The sequence below is a fragment of the Hemibagrus wyckioides genome, linkage group LG03, assembly GCF_019097595.1.
Source record: "Hemibagrus wyckioides isolate EC202008001 linkage group LG03, SWU_Hwy_1.0, whole genome shotgun sequence".
Taxonomy (NCBI): domain Eukaryota; kingdom Metazoa; phylum Chordata; class Actinopteri; order Siluriformes; family Bagridae; genus Hemibagrus; species Hemibagrus wyckioides.
The window spans coordinates 27,539,972-27,558,136 of NC_080712.1; the positions used below are offsets into that span (position 1 = coordinate 27,539,972).

Here is an 18,165-nt window from a genome sequence, read left to right on the forward strand (position 1 = left end):
TAGACAGTGATGTATATTGAATTGAAAAGTAAAAATCCTATGGTCTATATTCAATTCATTCTTCTAAAACGCTTTTAACATTCAGCTTCACAAAAATTGTATTTTTAGATTACTGAGGGAGCCAGAAGCAACACGTCCTGAGACGACACAAGGAAGAAACTTTCCAACATTTTATAACTTTTTCTTTTCATATTTTGACTTCCCCTTACGTGGAAATGTGAAATCATAAAAATACACACTTGCCAAACTACGGGAAAGCAGCTACTAGGATCAACAAGGAGCAGCTTCAAAGCATGCAGTTCCCTTAGTCAAAATATTAAAGATCCAAATATCCTACAAAAGTATTTCTTTAGTGAGTTGAGAGTGATTCTACATTTTCATGAAACTTTCAGAGCATGGGACAGCTTGATTCCTGTTCAAATAGCTCTCTATTAGTGCATGCTGTAGCTCCTATTTTGACCACTAGGTGCAATACTAACTCTTTAGAGTGAAATGGGGCGGTCATTGCACCACCCTAATATTGTGTGACATTTAGGCAAGCAAATCAATTGAACTCAGTCCTCGTTTCTCAAATAGTTTCAATTATCAGTCACTCAAATGAGGTAATTGGATTTGTTGAGGTTTGACATTGGAAATTGCACAGTGGATGAGCCACCGCTGATGTGTGGGCTCCTGACATCTACATCTCGTTTGCCTTGTTCCTTCCGCACCTCCATCTTACAAGCATCACATGACCTAACAGAGTAATGGATGGCCCTTAAGTAGGCATTTAGTATTCCCTAGGGTTAGGAAAATGGCTAGTCAGTGAGAGACTGTTAAAATTACTTACAAGAGGAAGAGACACTTGATAGTGATTATGAATTTACAGTATTGATAAATTATTTATATTATGAATTGGAGTCCTGGGAAATGGTTCACGGAGGTGTTTATGATTAAAAGCTTTTGTGGGCAAGTCTACAGTATCGGCTTAAATAATTGACTGCAACAGGAAGATGAGACATAAGCTGTTTGTGAGAAGTGAAAAGCTTTAGGGTATCCATGTGAGATTATCCCAAACAGCAGAAGGCGAGTCAGACGTGCAGAAAGTTCCAGATGAAGAAGCCAAAGGAAGACAGCCAGAGTCGAATATTAGGATCAATCATGATGGAAGGGCAAAGAGGAGCCACAGCAGGAGAAGTGTCAGAATCTGGTGCTTATATCACATCAGGCAGCAGGAGCATGCATATAGCTTGACAGATAGAAAGGCTTAGCTATGACAGCAGAACACAGTGATCAGGTGACATGACAAATTTAGTGTTTTTATCACTAAACTATGAAGCGTTGACAGTTTTTGATTATCGAATAATAACCGATTTGACAAAATCAAATAATGTAAAGAAAAACGATTTTAATATTTAAATAGACTGTGTTTATCTTTAAGAATGTCTTTCAGTCAGTCTTAACAAGAAAAAAATTCAGATTGTGTTTTGCCGCAGGTTTGCAGCATAGATTTACAAAAAAATGCTGCCCACATCACAAAGTTGGTGATTTCAGTGGGTGGCTTTGATGCAGGCATTGCAAGCAAGAAGTTTGGAAGCAAATAGTAAGTGTCATTTACGTTATAAATTAGGGCGTTCCAATACTCTTGCTCTCCTAAACGATGAAGTCAAAGTCTGATACTCAAGGTGGCATTTTCTTTGTTGTTTAGTCACATCTAGATGTAAATATCCTGAAATGAATGTTGGAATTCTGATCTGTCGTCCATATTCATCTTTTGAAACCAAAACCCAAATGCCTTCAGTGTATGGGAAAAACCCCTAAGATTTGTCCTTGGTGTTCCAATACTTTTGAAGGGGACTGTATGTATAGCCAAATCTGGTGTGAAAGTGAAAGTTGATGCCAGCACCACCACCACCACCACCACCACCACCACCACCACCAAGTCTAATACTTCTTTTGTTTTGTTACTAATAGAACTATCCTTAAAATATCCTTCAAACTTGATGACAGCTATTAGTAAAAAAAAACGTTCCGACATTTGACCTTGCTGTGCGTTGACTTTAGAAAAAAATCGAATCAGTTCATCTGCTGACATAGCATGAGAAACTCAGACAGATAGACAGACACACTGATAGATGGACAGCACACATAGCCCAATGGCAAAGTAGATAGCGATGAAAAGGTATTTTTATAAAAGAAAAAAACAACAAGAAGGAAGCTGTTAAAGAAAAACGGATTCAGACATTTGACCTCGCTGTGACATTAACCGCGTTTGGAACAATTTGAAAATCTAATTACTTCATGTGTGAGTTACAGTGATAATTACACATTCAGCTCACAAAAGTCCAACTACATTTCAGTGGTGGAGGCATAAATAATGGAGAAAAAATACAAACATATACAGTATAACAATGCCTTAGTGAAAGTACAATGAGAGCATTCATATTCAGCCGAAACTCAACAATAGTTGAATAAAGTCCTCGTTATCTTTGGAGCAGTAGATGGTTATGATAACTTCTGCAAAATACGTTGCTTCTTGAAATCTTGTATGTCATCGTCTGAACGCCCAGCAGTAGTTTGTATGTGGTCTTGCGAAAGAAATACAAAAAGTACCTGTCCAAACAAGCTCGCAGGTAACACAAGATATAGAATCTGCATAGAATCCCAGCAAGTGATGACTGCATTAACAGTGAGATTCTCACATGACTCACAAACACTGCAACTCGCTCAAGGGAAAGAAACCAGTTGTGGGAATGTCACAGTATACTTTCAAATGGACTTAATGCTCTACACTAACCCGAGTAATGTCTCCTTTCAGCCCACAATCTCACTGTTTGTTATACCAATAGATAAGAATGATATAAAAGACCGTTTCCTTAGAAAGAAAAAGTCAAAATGTCCAAACATTACCAAACTGTGAAGTAATGTGTGTTTTATCTCTCTTACACAATTTCACACTCATTTGTTGAGGGGAATACCAAATCTACTTTTAACCACTGACTCACTAACGTACATCAGAATAAATCCAAAATAAATAAATAAATAAATAAATAAAGATAAAAAATCTCTCTCCTGTTATATCTGCTCCACATGGCTTGCTCACTGGGGATAAATAGGAATTTATTTTTTAACCTTTTTTGTTTTTAGTCGAATTTATTTTTATTTTATTTTTTATTTAATTATTTCTGTAAAGCTGCTTCGAGACAATGTGCATTGTTAGAATAAATAAAATTGAATTGAATTATTAAAAAAATAGCTTCAAATTGGCTCCTTTAAACAAACATAATGTAAGGATTATTTAAGCATTAAAGTGTAATACAATCATATTATTTGCTTATTATAAGCAAGGAATGATGTGTAATCTTAACAAATGTTAGTTAAATACCTCTAAATAAAACCTACAATGGTTACTATCATTTTTTTTTAGAAATTACATTTAGAGCACAGTTTTTAAAAAAAATGAAATATCAGATACAAAACTTTAAATAATAATATAATGTTGACAAACATGGGACTGTTGTAGTGCAGCTCAGTGTCTTGTGCTGTACCTCATAATAACAGCCCTAATGATGTGTTTTGTCCACGCTGCAACCACATTCTCGTCATGTCACAACCTGCCACATGCATGTCACAGTCACTTACTGTACAAGAAACTAGAGGGGTTTTTTTTTTAGCTTACACTAAGTAACTTTACATTTTGTCCTTTTAAAAATTGTGGCATGATGTAAAAAATGTTTCATGGGACTCATTAGAAAGTCATGACTGTTTAATATCTGTTTTGCTTCCTGTTACTTTTTTGCATTGTTTCCTGTCCGCTTCCTGGTTTACCCAGCTCCTGTCTCAGCCCTGCCTTGTCCACACCCACAGATTACCGTTTTCACCGGTATCAAGTTTGGTCAGATTACAATGTTGTAATTTTTAGTTTATTCAGTATTGGTCTTCTTGAGAAATGACATTTATTTAAAAAAAACAAAACAACAACAACATTTTTTGGTTGAATGGTTGATTTCCTTGCATTTCTTGAAGCTTTATTTATTTATTTATTTATTTGCAATATCCAGTTTGTACTGAAACAAGCTCTAGCCTAAAACAATGCACCCAGTATATGTCACTATGTCCTACACATCCAGATATTCTTCCAGTACAAATAAAAATAAAAACACACCTCTAAGAACAAGATGGTGCATGCCTCTGCACATCATTTCTACAAAGTTCACAGGGTTTAGTCAGAAAAATAGCAAAAAAATTGATAGAAATGAACCAAAAGAAAGTTATCTACTAGTATCAGAGTGAACTCTGATCTCTTTTTCATGCAAGGAGGAGTGAAGAAGGCAGGGGCGGGTGTTGCAGGGGTAAAAAAAAGAAAACAACAGATAAAGAAGGAAGGAGACACAGAGGTGTGGCTACGAGCGGCTCGAACAGGTCTGTTGCCTGTGGCCAGGTAGAATGTTTCAGTTTTACGAATCCCCACCCATTCTTGTTCCCAGCACTTTTCAAGTTCTAACATCTCCGGTTCTTTTTTTTTCTCTGCAGTCACTCGCAGGCAGTAAAGATTCCTACCGCTTTTCAACATACTGTCTATCAGAAATGGATTAGAATTGGATAGAAATGCATTACTGCTCTATACACTCTAAAGGATTTTCCTGTAACTGACACCACAAGTAAGTTATAAGTTTGTGTACAGAAATGGCACGTGAGTAACTTACTGTGTATATATTTATATACTTAAGGTATTTAACCTTCCTGGCAATAACATACACTTAACAAGGAATCAATGGACTAATTATGTTTTATTAGCTAATTATTACTATTATTTTTGAAACACAATTCAAGCAAGTCATAAAGAAATACGTTTTTAGCAGTCTTCCTTATATATGTCTATTTGGACGCTATTCTTGTAAAGTCAATTATGAACTTATGTAAGTCTATTAAAAAAATGTTTTGTAGAGGTGTATTGTTCACCTGCAATTATCGGGCTTTGCACATTAACAGACACGCTCACAATTCATCCACAGCTGAAGAAATTGAGGTGATTATATTTTCATGTATCTTTATTAAGCACAAATGTGTGTTAAGTGGTTTTTACAGATTATAGGGTTTTATTTATGTTGTAATTGTCCCATTACTTCCCATGTTGTTTACAAGAATTAGGTTTAATTGGTTTGAAAAGACATTGTCATTGATGGAGTCTATGTGGACCAAGTCAAAGACGGGGAATCTTTTTCTAATGGAGTACAGAAACAGTGTGTAATAACCATAACTGTTGGGTCTGAACAGCTGGGCTAACAAGTTGCGTCTAATCAGCGGTACATACTTTGCACAGCGACTAAGAAGCAGCGTCTACTCTTAGCTGTTAGCTCTTAACTGGTAGCTTCAGGTAGATTTGTACAGCGTTTGGTTCAGGGGAGTGTGGTGATAGCTACTGTTTTTTTTTTTAATCTCTTGTATTCAGAGCCGTATTCTACTAAGCACTTTTGCTGGAACCTGGCTGAGCAAGTTTTCCATGTGTGCTGTGGCCATGGGCAATAACAGTGAACTATGTCTTTAACAGTTGCCTTTTGTTTTTCCTTTGTCTTTCTTGTGAAATGCACCCCATCCCATTAATTTCCATGATGATTCAGTTTGTCATTTTACTTTTGGCTGAATTAAGGGAATAGTACGATGAAGACATGTTTCATCTGTCGAAACGTGGGGAAAATTAGTACATGAACAGAGGAGGCACTAAAACCATAGAAGATAAAACCATCGAATTGTTGTGTGGTTTAAAATGAAAACAATTTCTTTCTTTCAGTCTCTCTTTCTTTCATTCTTTTTAAACAAAACAAATAAATAAATAAAACTGAATGCTTTCTGTCATCAGGTATCAGCTGCTGTTCTGCCATTTTGAAGAGAGATGATCCAAGGCCCTGGCATAATGGAGTCCAATCTATCTATGCTCTCATCCCTGAAAGAGGACTTCAGCCCTGAGGATTACATCCTGCCACATTATAAGGAAGCTTATAGGTTAGCTATTGACTGTCTGGTCAGCGGTGGCAAACAAGTATATCAAGACTTTCTCCAAGCTGAGAAAATCATAAGCTTCCTTTCTGATGATGAGATTGACTTCATAATGCAGAATACAGAACAACTACCTGTGAGTGAGGACGTAGAGGATGTAGACAGCACCAGGGACGAGGCGAACTCCACGGGAACATACTGGCCCACAAATTCCGATGCGCCTCCCCCAGACCTGGATCTCGGTTGGCCAGAGGTCATGCACAACAGACTTCAGACCAACATCAACATCCTTTACCATCCGCCCAGGTTAAACAGTCCCACCATCAAGGAAGCAGTGAGAAAACATATTCAAGATGCCAGACAGGTAATGGTGGCATGACGAAGAAGTGCAGCAGCTTGCCCAAACTAGTGTCTTTGTGTTTACTGGCATTTCATTCAAGATGTGTATCAGCAATGAGCGGTGATGTACCATAAATTTTGTTGGGGCAGGACGACGTTAAATAACAACAGAGCCTCAGACAAAATAAAAAAAAATGTCTATATACTATGGATTTTTTGAGTAACCCAGTTAAACATAATGTTGTTCAGTGTATCAACTAATTTTAAACAGAACTACATTTATTTGTAGTTTAGCCCAATGACACATCAAAAACAACTTAAAAGACCTGAAACCACCTTAAAAAATGTCTGTGGTCTACAATGACTTTGTGGTTAGTACAGTTGCCTTGCACCTCTGGCATGGGGGGGTTTGGTTCTTGCCTCCAAACCCCCCATGGGGGGTTTGCATGTCCTCCCTGTGATTTGGGGGTTTTGTCCCCAAGTCCAAAGATATGTCCTGTAGGCTGATTGGTTTCTCTAAACTGTCCATAGTATGTGAATGGCTGTGTCATTGTGTACGACTGTGCCCTGCAGTGCCCTCATCTTGTTTCCCGAATCCACCGGGAATAGACTCCAGGTTCCATGTAGCCCTGTGTCTGGGACAGTCTAATGGATAGATGAACAGCCTGCTTTCCCTGTTTGCAGAAATGTATTAAATTGAATAGCAATTATTTGTAATAAATCATCACAACTGTTGCTGCTCCTCCAATGGAAATATTCGTAGAGAAAGTATGGGGCAGTGTCGAAATTTCCAACCACTAAGTGTGATAACTCTGTGGAGCTAAATGAGGCAGTGATGAAATCAAGGTGTCTGTCAAATAGGCAAATGTGTGTGTACGTGTGTAGCTCTACACACCTTTCTTCAAATATGTAAAACAACAGAGATTGTTAGGAAAAGGATTACAAAGCGATTTTTAAATATATACAGACAACAGAGGTCACAAGAATAATGAAACTTTTGGGTCTTGATTTGTTTGAACTGCAGGAGATCAATTTTGCTGACAAGACATTGATGACATGTCTACTCTTGCGCTGGGAAAACAAAAAAAAATCCCTAACCCAAATTTCGTCAACAACAACAACATCATCAACAAAAAAACTAGTTAAGTTTACTTTATTTGTTTTAGCAGGTGCATTCATGAAAACTGCTACTACATGTGCGTCAACATGGAGACTGTGGTAAAGAATTGAATAAAATCGTGTCACACATTCTTACATGCACATTTTCAAAATTCTTGTTAATTCATTTAAACCAAGTAACTTTAAGGAACGAAGCGTTATAATGCACATAAACATGCTGCTAAACAAATAGCAGCATGTGTTTTTACAGCGCCTTACTGACTGCCTGAGCGGCATGTTGCACTGTTAAACAACCTGAGTTATGGCAAGATCCCTGTTTGCCTTGCGAGAGAAGAGTCAATACACAACACAGCGCCTGACCTGCAGAAATTTACATATAAACATTAACCTCTGAAAGAACTCTGAAAGAAATGATTGACCATTATTAAAAGGATGTGAACAATCAGTAGGAGCCACACAGTGTATGTGAATAAAAAGCAGACAGCCTTGCAAACAGATTTCACTTCAAGGTTACTAAACATACTCAGAAAAGAAGAAGAAGAAGAAGAAGAAGAAGAAGAAGAAGAAAATAAATGACGCAGTAAATAGTTCATCTGATCCACACCCTGTCTTAAGCTATCTGGGTGTGACTGAAAGAACCCTGCTTGACAACATATACATACAGATTTTTTTTTTTTTTGGGCAGTGCTACCGGGGCGTGTGCAGTGAGCTTTTATTTATTTATATATAATTTTTTATTTTATTTTTAAATTAATTATTTAAATATTTTTATTTAAACAAAAGTCTCCACATCTCACCCACAGACAACCTATCAGTATATCAGTGTGTTTCCAGGATCCAGTGTTTTTAGGGACAGAGTGCATTCCCAGTTATCCGTCATGATAGACAGAATTTCCAGTGGTCATTAGGATGAGTCTGACATCCATCCATACTCACCCGACTGTCACAAATGAGGAAATTGGGTAGATATCTGTGGTTGCTTAGCACTTGATGATTCAGAGAGATCTTAAGGACTAAAAATAATAATCTAAAAAATACATACCGTTTAAGGTTATGGTTAGGGTTAACCTTCTTGAATTTTCTAATTACTTCATGCATATGTAATTCCTATGACCTTGACATGTGATAAGGATATCATGTAGGCTCACGGGCTACTGTGGAAATAAGATGGAATTGCACTGAAGATTAGATGAGTAACATCCTGAGCATCTTCAGAGAGTGATTTCCTGAGAATGGAATCGGTATTTGATATATTAGACGTGACAAAAAAATAAATCAAAAGTGAATCTACTGAAGAGGGAAAGAGGAATATGAATGTAGGTAATTTTATTTTATTGTATTTTTTCTAAATTGATCTAACAAGTACATGGATTGTTTAGTCTTGTTAAAAAGATACCGAAGAAAGGAAATCATTTATTTATTTTATTGGCATGTTGGCTTAATTATTTAATCTGTTTAGTGATTTTAGAGTTCATGTCTCTTCGATTATGAGGAAGCACAGCAAGCTGCAGATTAAAAACCAGCTGCTGTTAATGATACCATATCAGCTATAAAAGAATAAACCAGGCATTTACCAGCAACCTTTATTGCTTTTAAATTGGTACTAATAATTTTAGGCAAATTAACACTAGTGAAAATGTTTTTGTACTTGCCAGACAAGGAGTTGTTGGTAACCTGTTGTCATAAACAATTGACTTTTTTGGAAACTGATTAGTATGTGTTTTGTATTCTCCATATGCTATGCATACTATTGAGTATTTAAATGTTGATCTTTCGGCTGCTCCCTACGTGTGAGGGGTCGCCACATCGGGCCCCCCAGTCCACACAACAACTTGGCACAGGTTTTATGCTGGACGCCCTTCCTGACTCAACCCTCCCATTTTCATTCGGGCTTAAGACCAGCACTGCATCCAGTGGCTGGGGTTTGGGCACTGGCTGGGAATCAAACCCAGATCTTCCATATGGTAGGCGAGAAACCTACCGCTGAGGCTCCAGTGCCCTACTATTGAGTATTTAAATATAAAGCAATTAAATCAATGTTGTTATTTTGCAGAATTTAGCCATTTGAATCAGATGTTTTTATTTCTTTGATACTGAATACAAACAAAAAACCTACTTAAATTGTATGGACATTCAGGTGTAACACAAACAGTCTCTAAAGCTATTAAGGCAAAAAAAAAAATACACTTCAGCGGCAAGAAAAGCACATAAGCATGGCAGCGCTCAACAAATGCTTAATTAAAGCGAATGCTTTCGCATTAAAACTGTGTGTGGTCTGTACCCTGTGGTGCCGAGAATTGGTCAGTTTTATTCAGACGTGAAAATGATGTTCACGAATCGTTGCAGATGTTTGCAGTCTCAGAATTACTGTCTCAGTATTTCTGTTTGAAACACAACAGGGGTGCGCTGTTGTGGAAAAATAATCAGCGATGGGGTGGTGTGATGCCATGTTTATTATGCTGAGCTTTTAAATTAAATTAAATTAAATTAAATTAAATTAAATTAAATTAAATTAAATTAAATTAAATTAAATTAAATTAAATTAAATTAAATTAAATTAAATTATTTTTTACATTATTTATTTACTTTTTTAAAATTAAAAACATTAAAGATTAATTTTGTCTTAGTCTTTTAAATCAGCGTCAAAAAAGCTGATGTACTTTACAAAGCTGTTCTGTTTCATGAAATTAATCAGTGCTGTCTGAAAAGCTAAAATTGAGCATTCAGTTGTGCTGTGGTATAAAATGTGGTATAAATAATGTAACATAATGAAATAATAACTACATTTTGATTTACAACTTTATATATAATGTATATATACATCATATATAGATTGATTATGCAATTTCTAGTACTTTCCATGACCTCGTTTCTGAAAACATGTAAAAGGGTGTGGTGCTGTGAGGCTTTGGCGTGCTAGAATGTTACCAACTCATCAACTTGTACTTGTTGAAGCTTGAACAGAGTGATGCTGGAATTTCGGAAAGATACAAGGTCTGATTAAAATGGAAAGAGTGTCCTGAAAAGTTATGACTTTAATCTACCCAACCTTCCTCACCGCTATCATGCTGCTGTAAGGATAAAATGATATGCGAAAGTATTTACCCCCACCCCTTTTGGTGTTTTTCACCTGTTTTGCTGCATTTCAACCCGGAATTAAAATTATTTAATGGATGAAACTGAAACGTCTGAATTGTTGAAGTGGAATGAAAATGGATGGCATCTGTTTTGTTCTCATACAGGTCATTGCCATTGCCATGGATGTGTTTACCGATGTAGATATCTTTAAAGAGGTAGTCGACGCATCTATAAGAGGCGTTCCTGTGTACATCATTCTGGATCACACTCATTTCAAAAGCTTTTTTAATATGACGGCAAATCTGGACATTCAAATTCAGAAACTCAGGGTGAGTAACCTGTCTATTTTTATTGTACATTTATATTTATGCTATTTCATAATCAGCTCGTGTGAGATTTTTATTCAATGGTCTCAATCATAATTTTCCATTTGTTTTACACAGAAAATCATACGCTTTCTTATTAAAAAAAAAAAAATCAAATATTAAAAAAAAAAGAAAGAAAACAGATCTGTGCTTGTCCTTGTCCCTTTCTATGCTGGACCATTGTCTTAGATAAGCTTCACAGAAATGCTGCGGGTTAAATTTTCTTTCACACAAGAACAAAAGTAACATCACATTAATGTTTCTTTTTTAAGTGGTAGATAAAAAATCCTTCCCTCTCTAGTTGGATGATCAGAAGCAAGCAGCAGAATGATAAAAATCTTTTAGAAATGACACTCCAGTTGCTTAAAATAGTTGCCCCCTTGTGCTTTGCCTTGTGGTAGTAGCAATGATTACTAGCTGGTTGTTGATAAAGCTGAAATTCCCACCATGTATGTTAAACAGCTTCCACTTTCAATGGCAGTTTATGGTAGACGATAGATTGGAAATCCTCTTAGATTCAAGATTCAAAGAACTTTATTAATCCCAGGGGGAAATTCCTTAGGAAAGAAGGAAAGAAAGCCCTTATCATGTTTGTCATTTGAATATACTGTATGATCATGTCAGGTATTCATCTCTTCTATGTATTCATCTCTTCTACATGATGTATGATCATGTCAGGTATTCAGCCTCTATATCATCTAAAACTGCTTTGAACCAGATGTTCGACACAGATTCTTTTCAATCGTGGCCAGAACAATACATCCTGTTCTTCTCTTTATACCTCTACTGATTAGGAATTGTCCTTCCTTAACTTCATGCTGACCTTTCAATTAGATTAGAGAAAAATAGTTCCTGTCCCTGGCCAATCAGAACCCTTCACAAACTGGCACAACTGGACAAAATGGCATATATACATATGCTTATATTTATGAATAAACCTGGAGTCATTTTGCCATCTGAAAAACTCATTTCTGTGTCTCTTTTGGTAACTGACCTGAGAGGGAGCATGCAGCGAGGCGTTCAGTAGCTTGTCTCTCTGAACTATGTTATTAGGTACACCTGCACATTCATCAGCCAGTCATCTGTCAGAAGCACGATGCATGAATTTGCAGAGCTGAAGATCGGAAAATACCATGGAATGAATTTTTAACTTTGACTGCCTCAAGATTCAACACGTTGTGCATTCTGGGATGCTTTTCTGCTCACCATGGCTGTAAAGAGTTGTTATTTGTATTAGTCAACTCAACCCAGTCTGGTTATTATCCTCTCATCACTAAGTTATTTCTTTACTGTTCATTGGATGTTTTTGTTTTGTTTTTCACACCACACTGTGCTGTCTAAACTCTAGACAGAAGATCTGCAGTTCTGACATACTCAAACCATCTGACACTAACCACCATGCCAAGGGCAAAGTCACTAAGATTTCCCTCCTTATTCTGATGAAAATGAACTGAAGCTCATGACCTGTATCTGGATTTTAGGTGATTTCTTGAATCTTTATAGAAAACTGTCTATTTGTTTTGCCTTGTCTGCAGAACATGAGGGTGCGCACAGTGCAAGGTCAGGAGTATGTTTGCAAATCAGGAGCCAAATTCCGTGGAGCCATGGGGCAGAAATTTCTCCTAGTTGACTGCCAAACAGTGTTTTTTGGATCATACAGGTAAGTTAGTAAATAGTGTTAACCTAAAAAAGACTATATGTAATTAATAAAGCTTAAATACTATAGGTCACTTAAGAATAATCAGTGAAACCTGAGGTTACATTGTAAATGAGACAAAAAAAAAAACCCTGAGATTACTAAATGTAGACAGAATATATATTTGAATATATAAAATAGCTTAGCACCATCTCCTACAATGTGTGTATTGTGTGTGCCGTTGTGTTTCATACCCCATGGCATATGTAAGTGAGGGTTTTAAATGCTTAAACTTATTTACTCAAAAGAAAATTGATAAAAGACTGCATTATCATTTCCATTTAACACTTTAGTTTGAATAGCAACAGCCTGTAGCAAATACTAAAATATCACATCAAATAACATGTGCGTGTCAGCTCAAGTGTTACCGAGTTGTGCTAAAGCTTGCTAAATAATTGCATGATTCAAGCAGAACACGAAACCTAGAGACGGTTAATGTATTAGCTGTGAACTACATGGAAACTATAGAAACTACTAGAAGTCAAGAATTCATAGTGATTGATCATCATGCAGTGATTTTTTGGAGGGAAATAAAAAAAAAATTCAAACAGAGTGCAATATTAAATATTTCCTCTATTACCCCTTTGTTCATTTTCGGGTGTATTAATTTGCAATTATTAAGTTGCATTAGCTAGATCATTAAGCTAGATTTTTTATAATCAAAAGGCATAAAATTTTATTTTGTTATCATGCTGTTTACACTTTATGTTAATATACAGTATTTAAGTTATTTAATATATTTAAATTATCTTCTTGCACTGTTTTTCACAGTCTCATGTGGTCCTGTGAAAAGATTCACCTGAATATGGTTCAGGTCATAACAGGTGAGTTAGTGGAGTCTTACGACGAGGAGTTCCGGACCCTTTACGCCCGTTCCAATATTCCAGTCGAGTTCCAGTCTCAGGACGTCCTGTCAGATCGAAGGATGAATGGCAAAATTGAGAATTACTTTGGGCGCCCCATCCGAGCCTTTGAAAGGAAGGATCAGTTGAGGCACACACTTGATTCTGTGTATCGCCAAACCTGTGAGAGACAAGCAGGCTTTAGGGGCATGGGGGAGGATCTCCCTATCCCTCACCATAGTAGATTTCTTCAAGATGCGCTGGAGTTCAACAAGAGGCACAGCTATGCAGGGGAACCCCGGGAGCCCTCACATATCGTTCAGCAGTCCAGGTATGGTAGCAGTAACTGGAATGTGGCTGAAGACATCAGGCGTTATGGAGGAAACTACCCCCCCGTTATGGAGAACCCCTATGGAAGCGCCAGATTAAACTTCCTTAACAGGACTGCTAACATGCGCCAGTCCTACCACGGTCATGATAAACAGATGCTTTCAATGCAGCAGACCATGCCAAGTTTGGCAAGTACCTCCAAATCATTTCTGCGCTCATGGAGGATAGAATCTTACCTCAAAAACAGTGATGCAGCCATTGGAGAACCATATGATTATCTCGACCAATACGAGATGGAGAACAAACCTGTTCCTGCGATGCCTTCTCGTCTTAGGTCATCACTGGTGTTCAGGTCCATTATCCCAGAGGATTCCGAGCCCAACAATTACACAAATGACTCGATATCGTCGGTACGCCATGAGGAACAATATGGTATACAGCCAGGTGCACAGTACTATTCAACACAATGGAACCAAACAGATTTAAGGGACAATCGAGCCCAACCTGATGACTTCATGTTAAAGAGACGGAGTATACAAGTTCCTGAGCACTCTGGAAAAAGCTTTGGCTTTGGCTCAGGAAGAGATATACTTTATGCCAGTCTTGGCAGAGCTAAAAATCGATATAGGAAGGAGCCTGAACCCCAACAAGACAATTTTTACAAAAGGCACAGTGTAGCAGACCCTAGGCAGACCACATATAATAACAACAACCAAGAGCCTTCCAGCCATCTGTATGGTCAACTGTCGAGAAATCAAACAGACATAGGTCCGAGAGTTGAGAATTCAGTAAGTGGAGGGTATCATCAAAACCTTAATGAGGACCAGAGATCCACCTCACATTATGATGTCAAAACAGCTGAAAGCAACAACGTGCAGTGCACGTGGCAAGAACCTCCCTCAAGGACTGTCTCAGCAACAGGTCTAGAAGTGGAGGATATCAACCAGAACAAACCCAGTGTAATATCACCCTTTAAAAAGGGCACCAAGAAAATCAAATCGCTCCTAAATATTCCAGAGAAGCGGGACAGCTCGCCGAAAAGGAGGCAAAATTCTAACCTTAAAATATGTGGCAGCTCTGACACTATTGTTTCTGATGACACCGATAAACAGAGCCCTACAACCATGTCTATGAAATCCAGTGACAGCAACGTGTTGAAAAGGACAAATGGGAGGATCTCTGGAACTCAGTTCAATGCTACTGCCTCGACTGGAGAATCATCTGCTCCTCGTTTTAGTACAGACGAGCTCCACGGGGATGGGTCTGTGAAAGCATCAGATCGGCTGTATTCCAACAGTCAGGAGAATAAAAGAAATTCCGGACAGGGCACCACCACCAATCAGTGGCGACAAGACCAAGTCCGAGTGAATAGAGTGTACAGTCGTTTTGAGCCTCTTTGCTCCTTCGAGACTAAGCGTACCACTTCAGGACAGGGTTCCACTGTGTCCATAAATAAAGCAGACAGAAACAGAAGCTCTCTCCTTACAAGAGGAACAACGGGCAGTGATCACAGCAACCATATAGCTCAACATACACACGGTCATGAAAATAAAATCGGACGTTTCATACAGAGGTTTGGAAATTTTATAAACAAGAATAAGTAACTCAGGCCATGCAGGATGTAGAAATAAGCAAAGAGCTGCTTTCTTGTTTTGTTTTGTTTTTATTCGCACTTCATTAAAAGTAATTTGTTTTCAATGTGTGTTCTAAACATTAAAGCAGGGAGAACCCTTTCTGATCAATTTGCTACATTGTCGTTTAAGGGGGACAAACAATTCCTCTACAGAAGAAAATATCTTAACAGAGTGATTATATAGACTTCACCTTGGTAAAATGAGTGTAATAAATTATATGTACTACTTGTGTTGCACTGAGCACTGAGATTGAACCCTACATCACATGCACCGTCTCCTGAGGATCATCTTGGTTTGCCCTCTCATTTTAGGTCATCCCATAATTCCAGGTCTATCTCACACCAGAGTATCCAGAATCCAGTATTTATGTATGTATCAATTTGGGAACACAGCCCACATGCACAGTGCAATCAAGAATTAGTCAATAGATATATACAACCTGATCAGTTTATATTAAACACACTATATGTACAGGTTCCACTCCACTCAGGAAACAACTGATAATACTCCTAGGACGTCTGTTAATTTGACTGTTGTTACCTGAAATGTTTACATTCGTAATGAAAGGTATTTTTTAAATAGTGTTTTGAGCTTGTGGAAATGTTCCGAATGGGAAACTTCACTCATGGGATATGCCAAGGGCTTTATACCGTGCAATGACCAATTTGTGAAGAGGAAAACAAATTAAAGTCAATTGTGACTTAACACTGAGTGTTTTTGAGCTTGTATAAGATACGTGATATGTTTCTCAATACACTGCCAAAGTGCAAATGCGAAAAGAGTTCAGGGAGAATTAGATTTTTTATTTTTTTTCAAACATTTACATTATTTAACGAGGACAAGGAGGAGAAAATATACAGATTTTCACATGCTGCAATGAAAAACTATGGAGATATACAAGCACAGGCACGTATATAATGTTACATATGACTGTATTTATAGTATAGCATCATATAGCATCCAGCCCTAGTCAATACTGTGATGCTGTGATGCTCAGTTGTGTAGCAGAGAAATACATAAAGGAAAAAAACTTCTACAAAGGTCGCTGAACTGTAATGACTTGTCAGACAGAAGTTTCTTAAATAACAATGCAACACAAACGGCACAAAAATTGCATGAGTTTGTGACCTTTCTACAAGCTGATTGCTTTGTTGTTTTGTTACAACAGAGGATGGGGAAGAAAATCCATATTTGAATGTTTGGGCTTAAGTCCAGGGATAATCAGAGAGGTCAAAGGAGATGAAGTAACCTCTACAACAAGATTAGAGTGATTCATTCATTCTCATTCATAGAACTTTTTTTTTTTTTTACAGCAGTGCCAATTATTTGCATTCTTACACAATGCATGAGTTTTTCTTTAAGTTTAAGTTTCAAGACACACACCAGACATTCATTCTTTGAATCCTTTGTTAGGGTTTCTCAAGCAGAATGAATGTCTTTGACACTAACTCTTGGGTAGAGGATGTATTAGAAAAATCACCAGGAAATGAAAATGGAAATGAATCGAGAGAGTTACACTGAATGCCAGTGTTGCCTTGAAACTCTCCTGACTTACTGAGAAAAGAAATAAAACTTGAAACTTAATAATTCACTGCTGTGTGTTTCAAATGTTTTAAGCTCTTTTTTCTTTCTTTCTTTTAAATCAGTTTGTATCTGAGCAATATGTTGCATACGCACAATAGACACTATAAACAATAAAAATCCTAGTCCCTCTAAACACCACTCTTACAAACAACCCCGGTGAACCTTTTTTCTCCTTTTTTCTTGGTAGTGTAATCTCCACAACATCTGAAGCATAAGGGTCTGCTGAGTTGAATACTGAAGTAGCTTCCTTGATTATCTGATTATTACAAATTGCTCCTTGTAAGACAATTAAAACAATTATAATAATAAAAATAGCTGTTGGCAGCTGGTGGTTATTTTAAAATAGATGATGCACAGGGGTGCGTTATTGATGTGGATATCTATGTGTTTTGTTTTATTTCTTTCGACATGTTGGCTTGCTTTTCCGCTTAATTCTCAGTCTGCTGTCATAAGTGAAAGAATCTACAGACTCTTTTTTTTTTTCAACATCACAAAACCCGGACATTTTAACAAGGGTGTGTAGATTTTTTATTTCTACTATACAAGATTGATCAGCGTGAGTCACTGCACCTGAAAGGGTCATAATGTGGAGAGAATCCAAAATTTCTCGCCAATGCTGTCAGGTTGATATGCTCACAGCATTGAAATGAAATGATCTAAATTAAACAGACGGCTGAATTTCTCTCACTTATACCACAAGTGTTTACTTTTTACACACACACACACACACACACGCACACACACACACACATAATGAGGCATTGATGTGCAGAAACCTGCATCCTAACTAGGGTTTTCATTATGGGATGTGCAGCACACCAGGGAGCATACAACTCACTACACATTGACACACACTGACAAGATCAGTCACTTATGTCTCTTTGAAATATGCCAGTAGCCCAAAAAATAAATAAATAAATAAAAATCCAGACTAATTAATGCATTGAAAAAAGATTCTGAAGCACATGAAGCGGATTTATTACCAGCTTTCATCCTCCAAAATAGAAATAAATAAATAAATAAACAAATGTTGCTTCATAAAGTGTAGCAGCTGCTAATTATTTAAGTTTCAGCAATATTGCTTGTTTCTTATCCGTTTCTTCTTAATTGTATTTTGTTCATAATTAAACCATTAGACTATTCTTATTAGTTTTCAAATGGATGTAGGTTGTCTTTTTTTAACTCTTTAATATTTCTGTCAT

At 37.1% G+C, this 18,165-nt stretch overlaps 1 protein-coding gene across 3 annotated transcripts; it reads left to right on the forward strand.

Moving 5' to 3' along the window:
* The first annotated feature begins 4,401 nt into the window (after positions 1-4,401).
* On the forward strand, positions 4,402-16,968 carry fam83b (family with sequence similarity 83 member B). Of its 3 annotated transcripts, XM_058386055.1 has the most exons (6): positions 4,402-4,420; positions 4,513-4,640; positions 5,840-6,340; positions 10,677-10,841; positions 12,413-12,537; positions 13,345-16,968. In XM_058386055.1, the coding sequence occupies exons 3-6, from the start codon at positions 5,873-5,875 to the stop codon at positions 15,347-15,349; spliced, it is 2,763 nt and encodes a 920-aa protein (XP_058242038.1). In that variant the 5' UTR covers positions 4,402-4,420; positions 4,513-4,640; positions 5,840-5,872; the 3' UTR covers positions 15,350-16,968. The 3 variants fall into 3 exon arrangements, with proteins under 3 accessions (XP_058242038.1, XP_058242037.1, XP_058242040.1); XM_058386054.1 differs by lacking the exon at positions 4,402-4,420 and having other exon boundaries at positions 4,444-4,640; XM_058386057.1 differs by lacking the exons at positions 4,402-4,420; positions 4,513-4,640 and adding an exon at positions 4,835-5,008.
* The last annotated feature ends 1,197 nt before the right edge of the window (positions 16,969-18,165 follow it).

Bases quoted from the DNA above. Each gene is read 5' to 3' on its own strand.
- fam83b (XM_058386055.1), top strand. From the start codon at position 5,873: ATGATCCAAGGCCCTGGCATAATGGAGTCCAATCTATCTATGCTCTCA. The intron at 10,842-12,412 runs GTGAGTAACCTG...CCTTGTCTGCAG, and splicing joins TTCAAATTCAGAAACTCAGG to AACATGAGGGTGCGCACAGT. The intron at 12,538-13,344 runs GTAAGTTAGTAA...TGTTTTTCACAG, and splicing joins GTGTTTTTTGGATCATACAG to TCTCATGTGGTCCTGTGAAA.